Raw genomic sequence first — 17465 nt, 5'->3', positions numbered from 1 at the left:
GAAGAAAAGCAGCATACCTCAGCTATGTATTTTTATGGCCAAAACAAGTAAAGTCTGTCAGATTCTTCTGGCTCTCTGATCATGCCTGAGGGTGCTTGGATGTGATGACAAAAAGTATTAATCATGATCACAATGTTATTTGTCCTGTAGTTACAGCTGGGTTTTGTACTTGGATAATGCATGTCTCAACAGGGAAGTTTGGGCATTCTTCAGAGACGCTGCAGGAAAGAGGAGAAAGATCTCGTCTTGTCATATCTGGTTCAGCTGAATCACAGTCCCAGCAATCACAGGATACACAAATTTTTCCTCAACAGGGAGGAAGAGAGGACAAGAGAGGGGAGAAAGGAGGAGAGAGGACAGAAAGAAGGAAAGAAGCAGAGCTCTGGGTTCGAGAGAACAGCTCTGTGAAAGGCCTTGCCATCCACTTGCTCTCCATCCCTTTGTGTTGCCCTAGGAGGTGTTCCCTGACAGCACAGGACCTGCCAATGGCAGGGAAACTACACACTGACTTCAGCAGAGGGTAAAAAGTGTTTCAGTCCTAACCAAAGCATTGCTGGGTTTTCAATTAAAAACACCCCCAAACGGCTGTGAGTTATGCCCAATAAGTTTAATAACTGAGGAGAACATAGCAAGTGACAACTACAAAATACAAAGCAGACATGAAAATTGATGGCATAAAAAAGTGGAAAGGAATAGTGTCTGAAATGAAAAATGAAAGCAAAATACACTTAACAGAGGATCTGGGTTCAGATACAACACACACAGTCACATACAACACCGCGTTAGTAACAGCACACACAGATACTCGTTATACTGGGGGTTTTCACAGTTCTCCGCTTCATCTCAGATGACAAGTAAATCGATGTTTTTACTCTCTTACATAAATTCTTGTGCACACAACATCATCAGCACCAAAGGTCTGGAAAAGAAATAAAAATCAATCAGAAGAGGTAGAACCAGCAAACATTTAACACCACTTCAAAGTGCTATTTTTACTAAAGTAATTGGTTCTACAGCAGAAATATTTTTTCTTCTGTCTTTTGACAGATGAGAGTAAAGAAAGAAGACATTTAGAAAGAGGACTGCAATGTAAATGACCTGTTTCTCAAGGCAGGATGGATTTTGTCAGAATGATAAATGATGCATAGATTCTCTTTTTCTGTAGTTTCTTGGCATGAATTGATAAATAAACATGAGAAAAGAAAGTGAATTTGGAATGTACTGTTGTTATATTTAGAAAGAGTTGCAGCACTTTGAACTAGAAATGCTGAGGGTGGAATTCTGATGGCAGTTCCAAAGGTATTCTTTGATATTTGCAGATATAAATCCAAGCAGGCAAATGAAGTCAGTGGAGGAAAGAGGAAGACCAGGAGAATGTATGCCTATAAACAAAATGCTGCTGCAAGCTGCTGACACCCCATGCTGGCATACCAAATCCTCTCTTCTGGGCTGGGCTGTGGGCAGTGTCAATGACAACCTTCCTTCAGGACACTGTGACCTTAACCAGTGAGTTTGTTAACGATGATAAGGATCTGTAATGCCGTACAGATTATCAGGACATGTAGGCAGGACAATGGTTGTGGCAGCTGTCTGAGAAAGCCAAAGGGTTTGCATGTAATTTCAGGTCTGGCAGGCTAAAATTTAAGCAATTAAACAGGAAGGAAACAATGGGGGCAAGAGCGAGGAAATAGAGACTGCAAAAAACTTCATGTTCAGCTACCCCGACAGACGGTTTTGCGCTCAGCACTAACAAGCTCTGAGGTGGGATGTCTGGTTGTGGTCACTGCCAAGGTCTCACTGAAAAGCACACATTAAGAGCTACCCCAGTGTGTTATGAAAATTCAGCTGGGCTATATGTTTTAATGCTTTCTACACCTGTTTTGGCCGACACCTTGGAAGGACTTGGCTTTAAAACTGACTGGCTTAAATTTTGTTCTCTTTGTTGGGGTGACAAGTCTGTTAGTATTTTGGATATACAGACTTTGGTTTTATGCATATCAATATCACATCAGTGCTTAATACATATTTTTAGCTTATACATTAATACGTCTGAAAATTAACATTAAAGGACGTGGATAGTTCTCTACTGTCCATAGCACCAGCTGTAAATACCCTTATTATGGCTTCCTTCAACATTTCCAAAGTATCCACAAAGGCAAAATTATGTCAGCAGGAGCTTTGCCAGAGAAAGGAAGTAAGAGTCAAGACATCCAGGGCTCAAGGTTGTCTGTGGAGACTGTAAGGTCCCTGCGACAGTGATTGTCTTTCACATTCAGGCACTGCTAAGCACAGTGAGGTTTCGGTCCCCTGCTGCTATTTCAGCACAAATCATAAACAGTAGTAAAACAGTCCCTGTATAGTGTTCTTCCAGAGCTGGCACAGCCCCAGTCTGACAGTTGGAGCTGCACAGCCATGCAGCCACATCTTGTGATGTGAGTGGGTGCCACATCAGCCAATTCTAATGAGAAAGACTGCAGCAGCTGTTTGCCAAAACTCATGCAACCTCCCTGATAAATTTATGTCTGTTCTTTCAGGCAAGTTGAGAGAGAAACTCCTTCCCCTAAAGCTGTGCAACAGCAGTTATTCTCAAAACAGATGAGCAGTTGTATTGAGAAGGAACACTACAGGGAAGAGTAGATTGAAATAGATGTGATTCATACTTCAAGGGAGCCACTGTAGATCTGAACGTCTAAAATTGCTGTGTCCAGTTCTAAGACAGTGCTCCTGGGCAGAGCTTGCTCCTAAGACATCAGTGTAGTCTGACTGGCAGCTTCCTTGGAAGATTCATAGGTGGGAGTGTGGAAATAAAGATAAAAATTTGTGGAGGAAGAAAAAAGACATAGGACTTTCTGGGAAAGCTCAGTAGTATGGGTGAGTACCAGCACCGGAGACTGACCGCTGTGCACTCAGAGAGTCACAGCTCAGCCTGCTTGTGACACAGGTCACAGGCTCCTCATTTTGTACTTCCAACATCCAGCTCCAGATAGACTTCTGGACTTTTGAAAATTTCAGGCAAAGGACTGCATCCAAGTTACTCTAGACAAAAATCAAGTGCAGAAAACGTGGACATAGTCAGGGAACCCCAAAAAAAAAAAACCCACCAAAAAATCAATTGCTACACACAAGGACTCTGCAACACACCAGTCCCACAGTCTGGAAAACCACTATAATTTAACACAATAATGTCTTTAAATCTAGATTGTAAAGAGATAGAAATCATGCAAAGCACAATTACAATTATTCTGGAGCACCATGTAACCACTGGGCACTTCTCAAACAACCAAGACATCCTTTCCTTGAAGACCCAGCTTAGGTTATGTGGCCTCTGACCTGTTTCAGAAATAAGCTGCATTTTTTAGCACTTAGATTTCATACCTTATACACATTCAGATGATTAACAATATAATTGAAGTACATAAATAAAGAGCTTTATTGTCACAGTTATGCACACGACTTACACAAAAGGTGTTTCCCTATCTTATTGCAACTTACTATCATTGTTGATAAAACTCCAGTCAGTGTTGCTAAAGAAAGCAAAGAGGAACATGTTCAAACTTGTTGCATTCTTTTTCTTGTGGTAACTCACAGAAATGTTTAATGTACAGCTGGGCCCAGGGTCAGGAGAGGATCCAAGTTAAAAGGCTGTTATTCCCCTCTCCTTCACACTTAAATCCTTGTATTCGGTGGTAGGATAAAGCAGTTTAGCATCTATGGTTCTAATTCTAGACTCAAAAGAAGTGGTAGTTCCTGTTACAATAAGCAGACTTTAAAGATTTCCATGACCCGAAGCAGTCAAACTTCCAAATGAAAGACGGTGGGCAATCCTGGCTATTTGGTGGTGAAGTTCCATCAGAGCAACTAAAAAAAAGAGCAATGCTACCAAACTGTAATTTAGATGTAATGAGAAGATGCAGGATTTTCAAACACCACCTTCTCATCAGCTTGGCAAGGTTCCACTTACCTGACAAAATGCTACAAGGCAAGGCTGCTATCTAAATCTAAAATAGGATTTTAAATGTGCAATGACTGCAAATTACAGAATTGTTGTCTTCACTTAGCTTGTCATAATCTGTAGCTAAGAGTCCAAAAGCACACTGCAAACAAAGCCCTGTGCAGGGGGATAATCCAATAAAATGACCTCTCTCAGTTCACTCAAAATCTGATGACCACTGACATCATGAGAGATTAAAAGAGAATTACAGGGCAGTAATATATTTCTGTAGAAGCAAATCTGCTTTTTGAAGGTCTTCTTTATAAACATTTGCTGAGGAGCCTTTGTGGTAAGTGGAGCACACAGTATAATTAAGAAGAGTGTCTTTGAAACAATCACCTGGGAAAGATCACTTCTGTCAGTGTGTGCAAAAATCCCTTTATCTGCTCATGACTGTTCAAAATGCAGAGGCAACTTACAAAAGGAAGACAGAATCCATCAGCAAACTGATGGAGAAAAGAAGGTATTACTTAAATGAATCCTCAGAAAAGGCTTTGTCCATGAGCAAACTTCCATGTTATCTAGAATAAAGCTATAAATCTTCACAACAAAGACATGTTGCCTATTTCCATTTTCCTCCTGACTCCCATAATATTTTAGGAAAGAGGTTGATCCTTATGAGGCCATAGTCACTGAACGTGCAGCCCCCACTTTATAATAGCAAATAACCCAATACACAACCTCACTTTCCTCAGGATATCAATTGACAGGACCATGCAAAATTAGGTTATTTCTCAAGGAGCCTAAATGTCAGTATTTGTGGTTGAGCACTGCTGTATTATACAGTTTCCTCAAAGTCATGCAGCAAATGAATGACAGAGATCTGAGACAATGGTATCTCCCAGTTATAGTTGAAAGCCAGTGCACAGAGGACATCTAAGCTACAAGTGATATTACAAAAGGCTATGTTCAGGATTGGGTGCAGCCAAAATGCAAATGGCTTTGGCTTCTTTCTCTGTTTGGGATGTAATCCAGACTAGGCTGTAGTAGTGAGCAAGGGCTGTAGATCCCTAAGCCCCCTTGTAAATCCACTCATGGCAAAGAATAAATTAAAGCATTAGGCCCATGCAACACACACACATACATTATTACAGGCTCCTGAACTTCTATCAAGGCTGCTCTAATGACGATAGTGCAACCCCCTCATTCTGAGCTTGATATGAGTAGACCCTCCTTTTGATAACTGATTTAATATAAGACCACTCTCCAAAAGTTAAAGAGAAGTTAAACACTTAGGTAGTTTAACACTGTTCGATACAAGGCTTAGGCACGTAGGCACATCACACATTTCAGCATTCCACTGCAAAATCTCTTTCCAAATCTGCATTGACCCTTCTCATCTACTATGTTTAATTTTAGGAGTCAGCAAAATCATTTAAAAAATGTTCACTCGCTCATCTAGGCACCATAGTTCACCAGTTTTAATCAACTACAGCATGATTTTTCTGAGGAGGGAATGAAGAATAGAAACCATGCTTGAACCCTCACCAATGTTCTGATCTTCGACCCTTGCTACGATTGATTCTGAGAACCCCTGTGTGATACATGAACTGTGTAAAATGTGGTCAGAGGCTGTTTTTAAAGCCCCTCTTTAGTAATCATCCACATTAACGTTTGTGTGTTATAGATTAAACTTAAATCTATAGAGGCATGAGCAGTCGTGAAAGTAGCAATGTGCCCAAAGTTTGCATATAAATGTGTCTCATTTGAATAGCCAATATTTGTAAGCAGCATCCTTTAACTTTGCAAAGAGCAGACCTTTTGTTCTTTTGACTTACATAAGTGACTGATAGCTCAGTAATGTCCCTGACAAAAACACACAGCAACAACAAAAACATTATAAGTAGAATAAAGGGAAGAAAAGCCACTTAATGCCAGATCATAATTTCCAGACAAGCAAAGGAAATTCGTATTTTTGTGTTATATTCTGATCTTGATTGCTCAAATGCTAACCCAAGTATAGTTATGAATGTAGAGTTGTAAATATAGATATTCTGACTCTCTGTATGCATTACAATCCTAAAGTACAATATAAAGATACAGTCAAGACAAATAAATGTGGACTTTAGTGGGGAACTACCCTTTCCACCCTCTCTTGCTTGCACATTCCATGTAATTTTTATCTACATTGTTCAGTAATTCTAAAAATGCAGCACTCAAATCCCAGCAAGTGCATCAGATGAGATTAAACAGCTCTGATAAAAGAAGTTCCAATGCTCTAGTTTTAGATCAAAGATCTAGTTTTCAGACCATCTTTTTTCCAAAGCAGAACTTGATCCTCCTTCCCTTCCTTAGCTGAAAGAACTCTTTTTCTAACAGGATTTAGACCTATATCTGTCATTGTATGAGCCAAATATTTATTTATTAATAAGAGCAATTTCATTCTCCATGCTGCAAGGAGCTAAGGAGAACTGAAGGCAACTGAAGGTAAAGAAAACCTTTGGTAACTAAATAGTGTGTTCTCAGCATCTGTGTACCAGAGGACATGATGTGAATTGGAAGACCATCATTTTACTCCAAGGAAATATCTTTGAAGAACATAAGGAATTCTTCTGCCAGGATGCAAGAAAGATTGATAATTAAACAGTAATATGGTTTCTATTTTAGCTCTGTGGTAGTCATGGCAATTAAACACTGATTTTTTTTTTTATTATATGGCATAATAAATGCATTTTATTTAATATGCTGTGTTGGAGAGAAAAATATATCCTTACACTAGGAAAATATCATAAACAAATGGGTCCCCGAAGTAATGCAGCATATTAGATCAAAATTATGTGGCAAAGCTCCAACATTTATGCAGCCAGTACTAACAGAGTAAAATTAATTCCTTACCCCCTGCCTGTTACCCCAAGCCTTTCTTCAATTCATGCCTCAGTCTAACACAGTTTAGATTCTTTCTTGCAACTTCTTTCAAACAGGGTATGACTTTTCTTGATTTCTTCTGCAAATGCTTGTAATAGCAAATAAGGAGTGTCAAGACTTCTTGAAAGATTTTTGGATAGAGAAACAGAAGCAGAGCCTTACTGAAGCACATCAGAGAGAGCAAAGGAACAGAAAAGATTTCTTAGGTAGGTAGGGAGATTTGAGAAGTGTGAAGATGGGAATTTTGAAATATTTGAAGCAATATGGGCAGCAAAACTGAATGAGAATGAATTTCAGGTCCTAAAGATCCCTAAGAAAGCTCTGAGGGTGGAAGAAGAAAGAAAGGAGAAGATAAACATCTCTTTTTCTTTTCTTCATTGTGATCTTGGTTTTGAAGAAGTAAGATGTAAGTGGGGGTTTGCAGACTCAGATCCAAGGAAATTTGCCAAGCATAAAATAAAATAATCTAAGTTGAATCTTTGTTCACTGGAGTGATGAAAAACTCAAACACAGTGGAGAGGCAAGAGATCAAAAGAGTCTTCTCACTAAGGGATCTTATTCCTACCTTGTTCCCTTTTATAGCTGCTGAGCACACCTCAGCCAATCCCTTCAAATAGTTTAGCTTCTAAAGACCAGTTGTCTGCAGGAATGTTCCAGGGCTCTAAAATTAGGGACCACAGACAAGAAAATGTAGCTTATCCCCTTCTGTCTCTCTCCAAACTGTAGAACCTTTCGTTGCCTCCCAGAAGGGTTAATTTTGGCCATATCAGCTTCTACAAAGGACCAGAGATCTCACACCACCATTACTCCCAGAAACACCTCATTGCTGAGATTTTGGCTGTCAGATAGTGAACCCATGTATTTCAAAGATCTGAACATTCAGTCTCATCAAATGTCATGAGGGCTTGAAAATACTTGTCCTGAGGACCAGCTATTGTCATAATACTTAATAAAGCAAAAGAGGCCACTATGCTCAAAAAAAGAGGTAGGAGAATGAAACTGTATATCATATTGAATAGTAAAAAACCCAGAGAGAATGATCCCAATGGATCACTCAGAAACAAATACCATATTTTCATAATGGCCACAGTAAAATCACACATTGCAACCAATGAACGTAATTCCAGCTTGCCAGAGACGGGAAGGGGATCAGTGTGGGGAAATGGAAACCAGAAGAGAATTAACAAGGCCTTTGCATATAAGTCAGGATCATTTGAGATAAGAGTAGGGAGATGAGATCATTGTAACATCAGGTGCTGGATTGCTAGCAAAACAGTACATGCCATGCTGGTTTTCTTAGTTTAGGAGGGAAATTGATAAATTGGACAGGGTTAAAAAAGCACTCAAATAATGGTTCAGTGAAAGCTTTCTTTACATTGAAAGGCTCAAGGTCTTCCAGTGGTTTAGCTTAACAACCAGAAAGTTCTTCTAAGAGGTGGCTTGATCAGTGGTGTTAAGAGAAGTATTTGCAATAACAAATTTTAGACATATTATTTAGGTTCTTTTATACACAATATGTAATGACTGGAAGTCGAATCTACACATACAATTAAAAGTAATGTGTGTATTTTAATGGCAAGGAAATTAACCACTAAATCGACTTACCAAAAGTTCTGAGTTCCTACAAATGGAAATATTTTAATAAGAAGTGAGTTGTTCTAATTTATATCCTAATTGGAAAAATAATTAATCCAGAAAAGTTCAACAGACTGTATTAAACAAGAAAAAAGGTTAGATGGCTTTAAATCTTTGAATCACTCTGGTTTCTTATCCAGCTTCATTATTCTTCCCCAGCAGGGCAAGTTCACATTGCTGCTTGCAGGAGGCAATTGTATTATGAGCAGCTTTCTTGCTTTGCTCAGAGCAGTGCACTTTATTTAACAGCTGCCTCATTAGCTTGTTGCTTAAATAATAAACTACAGAAATGTATTGTTAGAAAGCTGGAAAAGTTATAGTTGAGAATACATTTTGTACACTGCATTACATATAAAGATGCAAAGCATAGATCAAAGTACTTTGCCTCCTATACTTTTGTGATAATATAAAGAATTCCAGTGGTTGAGTCAAAAGAAATTATGCAGCAGTGGAGTATTCATTCATTAGAAACCAGTGTGACTTCACTAACAGCATACATGTCCTCATAAGGGGTGGGTGAACAGTTCCAAGATGTCTGGAATAACATTAACACTTTAAAAGCTTTTTGTTTATACTTGGTTAGGTTTGGGTCCTGTTTCTGTTTCAGATGCAATCTTAAAAACAGAACTCCATCTGCTTTAGAGAAACACTGGGGACACTGTTAGTTTTTTAAAGTGCAGAGGTTTAGTTAGTGTGACAGTTCGAAATAAAACCTCCCTGCTTTGATGTTTTCTTACCCACCACTCCAGGAGCCTGTCTTCCATGCCCACACTGATGAGGCATAACAGTCTAATCAACTATTTATCCGGAATTCACTAGTAAGAACATGTGCAATGAAATGACTCTGAACTTGAGCTGAACTGTGCTACTGCGTCTTTACCTAGGTCTGGATACTGGTAAATTAATGTGGAGTGACTACTGAGGAAAGATTCAGTGAAGAGAACTCTAACAGAAGTAAGTACAATCTAAATAAATAAGCTGTGCATGACTGATGGCGGGCACGGCGAGGCAGTTGCAGAGGTGCTGCTCAGAATGCCCACAGTTACCCTGCTGCCAGCTGGAAGGTCACACACTACTGGGGGGATGTTGGCTGACAGCAAATGTGCAAATCTCTGTATTTCTAAGAAACTCATGAAGACAATTCTGAATCTGACTCGGAGATGATCAGGGAATTGGGGAAGGTGGCAGAGATAGGGGAGGAAATTACATCTTTTTCATAAACAGGAGAGATTAAAGCATATCTTTTAGGAGAGATTAATGCATATCTTTCCTGCTATATACCATGTGACCATGGATAAGAAACAATATTATGCACATGCCTAAAAAACAAGATTCTCCAGAAATGAGATGCCTTAATCTCACTTTCACCAGAGAAAATCTGCAATAAATCAAGCAAATTCTTTCATGATGTTGTGAATTTCCAGAGTAGAAGTGGCCCATTTGTGATTATTCTACCATACACGTATGGTAAAAGTTTTAACAATCAAATGCAAGTCAGAACGTGCATACATCTCCATTTGTTCTTAAAATAATAACAAGAATGGAAAAAAGCAATGTATTAAATGTAAGGTAGAGGATTATGAAAATGGTAGTCTTCCAGATGAATTTAAGTAAGGAAAAATAATAACTCATGCTACATGGTAACAAAGAAACCTGTTAATATGGTGCATGTATTGAGTGGGTTCAAAGTTCTTACCAAAATCAGCTCATCATTAGCTAGTTCTCGAGTCCAGTATGTTTTGGGACCATCTCCCTCAATAAGAGTTTGTTTGCAATAGATCTTGTTTTCATTCTCCCAAGTGGCCAAACTCTGCAGGCAAGAAAACCATTAGGAAATACATTAATTATAGTCCCCAGCAGCATGAGACAGAGACAACAATGAGCAATAGTGAGAATAATTGCTCCACTAAAGGAGCAACACAGAGATAGATAAAGGCAAAGGAAAAAAGTCATCAGTGGAAAGTGGTGAAATAAAAATTAAGGTGTGATGGGGCATTTTGGAAAGAGGTATATATTAATAACAAAGTAATTGCAAATGTTTTAGTCTCCATCAAATGCTTGATGTTGAAGAGTGTAATTTAGGAACATGCTAATGTAGGGCTTACATTCCCAAGCATCTTTGTACACATATGATTTGTTCTGACATGTTATTTATCACTACAAAGTCCCCTTAGAGTAAGAGCATAAACAATTCTATATATCATGTTGTGGTCATAAATAATGCAGTATTTGTCACTTACAATCTTTCCTGCTCTATGGCACCATGCCAAGTTAACTGTGTATTAAACATATTGAGCTAACAAACTAGAATAAATCACAGCCAAATTAAAGAAATGTTGTCAGAATTCAAGTGTTTGTGGCATTACTTTTTAAAGGTTGTGAGTCTGGAAATTGAAATACTCTTGGACATTTTTCAAAGTGTTTGAATAATGAATATGAAACCACTGAAAAGTAAAAGAACCCAAAACTACAGGATTTTGTTTAACTTTCACAAACAGGCAAGCCCTGACTCTGTTGCTTTTCACTCGAGCACTGAACTATTACTCCACAGTGCAATGGAACAGCTGTGCAGAAGGATGCCCTGTAATGAATGTTCAAGTAATTGCTTTATAACGACACAGGGGAGACATTTATTAGTCTGTGATTATATACATATACATATACATACACATATACATATGCATACACATATACATATACATATGCATGCATGTGTATGCATATGTATGTCTAAATTCAAGTTAACACTTCCCAGACTTTCCAAGGGAAAAAACCCCTTTACTTTGATTTAAAATTAGCTGTTTACTTTTAAAATATTTTTCAAAACAATAGATAAGCCAACAAGCCAGCTCAAATGGCAGTTGTAGAAGCTGTGTCTTGAAGTACAACGACATATGATTCCATCTTTGTCTGCATGAACAACGGATCAAATTAGTTGGCAGTACAAAACCCTCCACCCCATAAAGTATATCAAAATCTATCACCAGTCAGCAGTTTTGCCAGATACTGGAAATTACATTCTGGAGTATTATTTTATTATCTGTCAGTTTCTGCTCTGTGGCCACATCTTGGTTATATACACACAGCAGTACAACTTATTCCTGAGAGTGGACTATAAATAATTTCACAACATATGGAAAAAATTTACTACTTCACAAAACCCATTTCTTTCAGGTTTTTCCAACTTTCATAGCTTACAGCCATAATTATTGTTTTTCCATCTGCAGCAATAAATCCTTCTCTAGAAAGCGGGTCACATTTGTTGTATATGCATTATGTATGAAGACACTACAATACTACTTTTGCCGAACAGGATAAATTAACAAAGCCAGCAGCATTTCCTGAACAAACTGTTAAATATATGATAACTCATCCTAGAGAGCAAGTGGATGTTCTAAATATTCACTGACTCCCAGAATCTGCTTCCTTTTACATAAATTTATGTTGACAGCAATTGCACTGAAGACAGTAAGTTCTGAATTTTTAGTGATGCAAACAGTCTCAAAAGCTGACCCAAGAATTAGGAGAGATTATATTTTGGAAAGTAGATTATTTCATCAGCATTGGATACTTTTAAAACGTGATCCTCATTTGAGACTACATTCTGATACTCTTTCTTTGTACTTCTTTTATAAGAATTTTATATATACTCATATGTTTTTAAAATAAGCGTGAGAGTAATGTGCTCAAAGAAAGCATAACTAACCCATGCCTTCAATAATGCTTTTCAAAAGGCAGCTATGACCACAGCCCAGTTCCCCAAACCTCAGATCCCACGTATCTACACCAGCAAGAACCTGGTGTCAGAGGCTGCCGAGTTACATCCCCCTCCATGGCCACAGAAGTGGTTACAAAGGTAGAGGAGCAGGGTCTCACATGCAGAATCAAGCCCAAAACACTCCAGTGAATGCCCTCTAATGCACTTCTGCTCAAGAAGATGGTATAATACCAGCTGAAAGCCTGCCTTATACTGTTAAAGAGCTATCTGATCAGTGAACTGGACACATGCACTTGCAAGGGTGTGAAAGAGGATTTCAGCCCCAAGCTGCCAACTGTCTGTGGTCCTGCTTGAGAACTCATCTGATTCAATCTAGGACAAAAGCTATGTCAGGTTTGTGCACTAAATCCTGACTCTTGAGGTCTCTCTCGCTCCACCATTTCCCGTGTTTCTGTCAGGGACAGAGGCTGGGGAGAGTTTTCACTGCAGCTGAGGTCTTCAGGGGAGAGAAAAGCAAAAAGAGCAGAACTAAACCCTGCCAAGCTGGCAACCAGGTATTTGAACTCCGCTTTTGGGACCTGTCATGTGCTGTTGCCTTCGGATTTCAGTTTTATCCCACAAGAGGGACAAGAAAAGTGGTGACCATCAAGAACCCCCTTCTTCTGGCAAGAAGAGGGTGGAGGGCAGCAATGCCACTGTCTGGGGACACGAGCAGCAGATGTTCTGTCCAGTCTAAAAAGAACTTGGTCACGCACACACACACACACACACACACGCCCCAGCTCTCCTCCTACCCTGCACTTTCGTCCATCCACCGTCTCCTCCTCAAAGCTCTCCCCGATTTTGAAGTTGATCTCAGTGGTACGGACAGTGGTGGAAGTTTTGATGTAGAACTGGTCCCCGTCCTGGCGGATCTCCACATGGGGTTTGGAGGCAGCTGCCACCGCCACTTTCCTGAGCATGGCATTGACACCTGGGCGAAGCGGGGAGGAAACAGAGCTTGAAGTCGCCAGAGGTACCCTGGGCTGACCTCGTCCAGCATCACGCAGATCAGGGAGCGGGGCGAGAGGCCGGGGCACCGCGCGTAGCCCTACTGCACAGCTGCGGCGCTCGGGAGCTGCGGCGCTCCGGCAGGCTCCGCACGGCCGGCACACGCGGGCTCTCTCAGAGATCCCCGCGGAAGAGCGCCGAGCCAGCCGCAGCCCGGCTCCCTGGAGCAGGACTGCCGGCGCTCGCAGGTGAGGCGGGGACCGTGCCGTGCCTTGACCGCCCCTCTCCGGTTACGGCTCTCAGCCATCGCCCGCACCGGCAGGAGCTTCTCCTGCCCGCGGCTGACGCACGGAGCTCTCCCGGGAGACAGCGGGCACCGGAGCGCGGCTGCAGCTGCCACTCCGTGTCCCCTCCCGCGGGACACAGCCCGTTGCCCGGCTCCCCCGCGCCTCACCCAGCGCCTTGAGTAGCTCGTCGAAATTCTCGCTGCTCCTCATCTTCCAAGTGCCGGCGAAGTTGGGCATGGCGAGGCGGGCGCTGCGGAGGGCGGCGGGGACGCGGCGCTGCTGCTCGCTCTCCGGCTCAGGCACCTTGTGAGTGGGGCGGACGGCGGCGGCAGCGCCAGGGAGAGCGGGGCACACCCACCCGGCCCCCCACCCCTTCCCCCGGGCCAGCACCACGCCGCTAGACAGCCGGCCCCCTCCCAGTCATGGCCATCCATCCATCCATCCATCCATCCTGCCCTCTCCATCCATCACTTCTTGCCACCTGCCTTGCAGCCTCCACAGCTGCCTTCTGGGGCTGCCCAAGAATGAGAGCCCGATTGTCACTTGTCCCACAAATGAGGCAGACAGTGAGGACTTGATGAAAAGCCCCAGAGGCAGGCAGAGAAGGCAGAGGGCAATCCAACCAGGCGCACTCTCTCCAGGCTCACTCCGCGTTGATCCCACCACGGCAGGGCCGAGGCACAGCAGCCCATTACAGCTCAGCCCCGGTCTCCTCGCAGGCACGGCTCTCCCAGCTACCAACCTACCCCCAACACGGCTCACTGGGACAGCTAGCAGGTCTAAGGGGTGCCAGGGAGCACAGCCCTTTCTGGGATAGGGAACTGTTGTGAGGAAGTTGTCACTGCCCCTGAGCCGAGTCTCCCCTTTGAGAAGGGTGAAGGACAAAGGGATGCACGATGCCTACAGCATTCGCCGGCCACAGCCACGCATTCCCTCAGTGCTCTGTGGCACTGTTGGCAGCAGGAGGATGTAGGTGCAGAACTGGCATCAGAAAGAGCAGTGCCAATGGCGGTCACAAGCTTTTATGGAGAAACACAGCAAGCTATTTCACACTCACTTAAATTAACACCAGTGTGCTAAAGATTTGAGTGCTGTTCTGAGCCTCTCATAATTTCCTGACCATTTTCATTGTCTTTGCTTTGAATCCCTCAGTTTTAGGTCAAAGATGCCAGATTAAAGTTCCTTATTGCAGCTGATTTATCCACATGATAAAGTGGAACAGAATTTGACAGGTTAAGGTGTATGGAGTTTTTCTGCTGCTGTTGTGCATAAGGAAATACTCAAAACATTCAGAGGCCTGTGATTTCCCACTCAGAACAGAGCCAGATGTACTTTAATTATAGGAAAACCTTTGCTGAGACAACTTCATGGAACATTCACAACCATTCTTCACTTGTTAGACTCTGTAAAATGAACACATAAGTTACTTGAGGTATGTATAAAATGTGTTTACTCCTAGAAAATGAATAGATCTGGGAGTTACTTTAGTATGTTAGGCAGGATTCTATTTATGCTGAAATTTGCTCTCATTTTTTATTCCAGGAAGAATTTCACCTGAGTAAGAACCATAGAGCAGAACCAAGTACTTGTCTGTTGATTGTCACTCTTTTTCTACTGATTTGTGTTTCTGCCTTTTCAGAACACCCTGCAGACCTGGCATCATTCTTTAACTGAAATATTTTGATGAAAAATCTGGGTTTTTTTCCAGGAAATGAACATTTCATTGAGGAATATCTGTTTTCAATAACAGGGTTTCTCTAAAAAGAGAAACAGAACAATACAAACCAAAAGCAAAAGCCAGAGCACGAAGCATTCTTCAGTTGTTTTAGTAAATGACTATAAATTAGTCCCCATCTGAAAAACTTTCTTTAAAGATTTCAAATTGCCTCAAAGAAAAACACTTGTGAAAAAAAAGACACACAAATAATTTCCTATTGCAACTAGGTTTAAGACTTTCAAATGTAAGGCTGCAGGCCCAACAAACACATACCAAGTCTGTACATTGCTATGAAATACTGAAGAAAAACCCTGCTCAGTCCCTCAGTTTCAGCTTCCCAACTGCATAACTGAAAACATGCTACCATGGTCCAGCTTTGCTTCCAGAATCCTGCAGAATGTATATACCTGCAGCCCAGTGGAAGTCCCTAGCTACCTATGACAGAGAGTATGAACAGCATAAACCAGTTGGGAACTCCTATCTCTACCTGAGAAAAGAAACTGACTCAAAAGATTTTAGGGAAGGACAATTTATTCTTTAAAGGACCATTTAAGTTCTTTCGTTTGCTGTCCCACTCATACAAACAAGAACTATTCCAGCAGATGTCACCTGAGAGAGTGTTTCTAAGATGGAGGATGCATGTTCTAGGTGTCGGACTGTGGACATTGACCTATTCCATGAGGACCACAAGGAAGCATTCAAAATACCCTTCATCTAGAAAGTGCATCAGGCTGGAAAGAAGTGCCTTCAGACAATAAAGGCTCCATTCTGTAATGGCAGCACATTGAGCTATTTACCCTAAATACAGAGATACTGAATTACATTTTTATTTGTGTTATAATCTTACCTAAAGACCATGAGGCACTGTTCCACCTCTACAATACCGCTTCTAACACAAAAACCCAATTCACTCTAGAGTGTCTAACTGCCTCTCTGTGTCAAAGTGTACAGATTCACACCTCATTTATAGAGAGGTGGTTTCCTTCCAGCACTGCATGATACAGATTTAGCAAGTATTTAGAATTAGACCTCAAAGATCAACCCCAGAAGGAGTTGCTCCTCTCTGAGAGCGAGGGTCCACTGCTGCCAGCACAGGCGGGACACAGGCATGTGCATTTCCAGAGCCAGTCTTCCCTCTCACCCGCAGTTCTTCATGTATACACAGTAGTTGAACTGATCAGCAACAGTCATTCCCTCTTACCCTTTGAGTTACGCTTCTTTTTGTATTCTTTCTGCATGCTGCTTCTCTTTTCTCTTAAATAATTTATGTTTTTCCTCTTTTTATAAAAAATAAGCCTTCATGTTTCTCTGGCTTTACTAATTAATTTAAAAGTCATCATGAGCTAAACTCCAAACTCAAAAGCAACCTAACTTCACTCCAACAGTTTAAAAGCAAAACATCTCTAGTATTTAACTCAATTAAGACAGCCAAAGCTCAGTGAGAAAAACAGTCTTTTTGGTTTTCCATTTGGTGTTTCATGAAAACATTGTGGATTGTAATTCCATTGCATGGTGGAACACAAATCCCCACTTAGGCTGGTAAGGCAACACAGTGAAACGTAACTTAAATGGAAACAAACTTCACATGGTTATGCACTAGTTACACCAATTAATTATGCATATATTAATGATATAAAAGTCAGTAAGAGCTGAGTTTCTATTTTACAAGCTGTGATTCTATCAGTTAGCTCAATGTTATGAGATTCATTTGCATGCTGAACTGTTTGAAGGAAAGGGAAGGAAAAATAAGGAAGAAAATATGGAAAGAAGCTTAAAGGGAAGAAAAACAGAGGTGTGGTGCAAGACCCATAAGGTATATAGCAGTGTTATAATAAAAAAAAATAAGACAGAATGTGAATTAGGATCAGTTTACTGCATGTCAGATCACCCAAATGAAGGACAGAAATAATGCCACTCTGGCAGACATGACTCAAGTCTCTACTGTTATAAAGTGAAGATCAGAAAGCTATACTGATTTATATTAGCTGAGAATGTTGTCCATGGACTTTACCTTAGCCCACTTCCTAGATCCTTTTTCCTACCACAGCAGCAATGATGTTTATCAGGTCATGCTGAAATAACCCAGACTAAATGACAGTTTTACTTTTCTTTCAATCTCCTCCTGCATGTAATTTCCCCATTAATGTTATGAAAAAGTTTGATTTTCAAAACATGCCCCTCAGCACTTCTTCCCCTTGGCATTTATTTTATTTACCTGAATCCCCTAAGGCTGATCCTTTCCTACAGATGGACCTAATTAAT

General features: G+C 41.0%; 1 protein-coding gene across 1 annotated transcript; it reads right to left on the bottom strand.

The window, feature by feature from the left end:
- Positions 1-588: 588 nt before the first annotated feature.
- CRABP1 (cellular retinoic acid binding protein 1) lies at positions 589-13803 on the bottom strand. The gene is made up of 4 exons (XM_048318222.1): positions 13654-13803; positions 13004-13182; positions 10188-10301; positions 589-919 (listed from the first exon to the last, which is right to left on the bottom strand). The coding sequence occupies exons 1-4, from the start codon at positions 13721-13723 to the stop codon at positions 869-871; spliced, it is 414 nt and encodes a 137-aa protein (XP_048174179.1). The 5' UTR covers positions 13724-13803; the 3' UTR covers positions 589-868.
- Between the last annotated feature and the right edge of the window lie 3662 nt (positions 13804-17465).

Source organism: Corvus hawaiiensis, chromosome 13 (genome assembly GCF_020740725.1).
Source record: "Corvus hawaiiensis isolate bCorHaw1 chromosome 13, bCorHaw1.pri.cur, whole genome shotgun sequence".
Lineage (NCBI taxonomy): Eukaryota > Metazoa > Chordata > Aves > Passeriformes > Corvidae > Corvus > Corvus hawaiiensis.
Note: the sequence above shows the minus strand (reverse complement) of the source record. Positions and strands in the feature narration are given on the sequence as shown.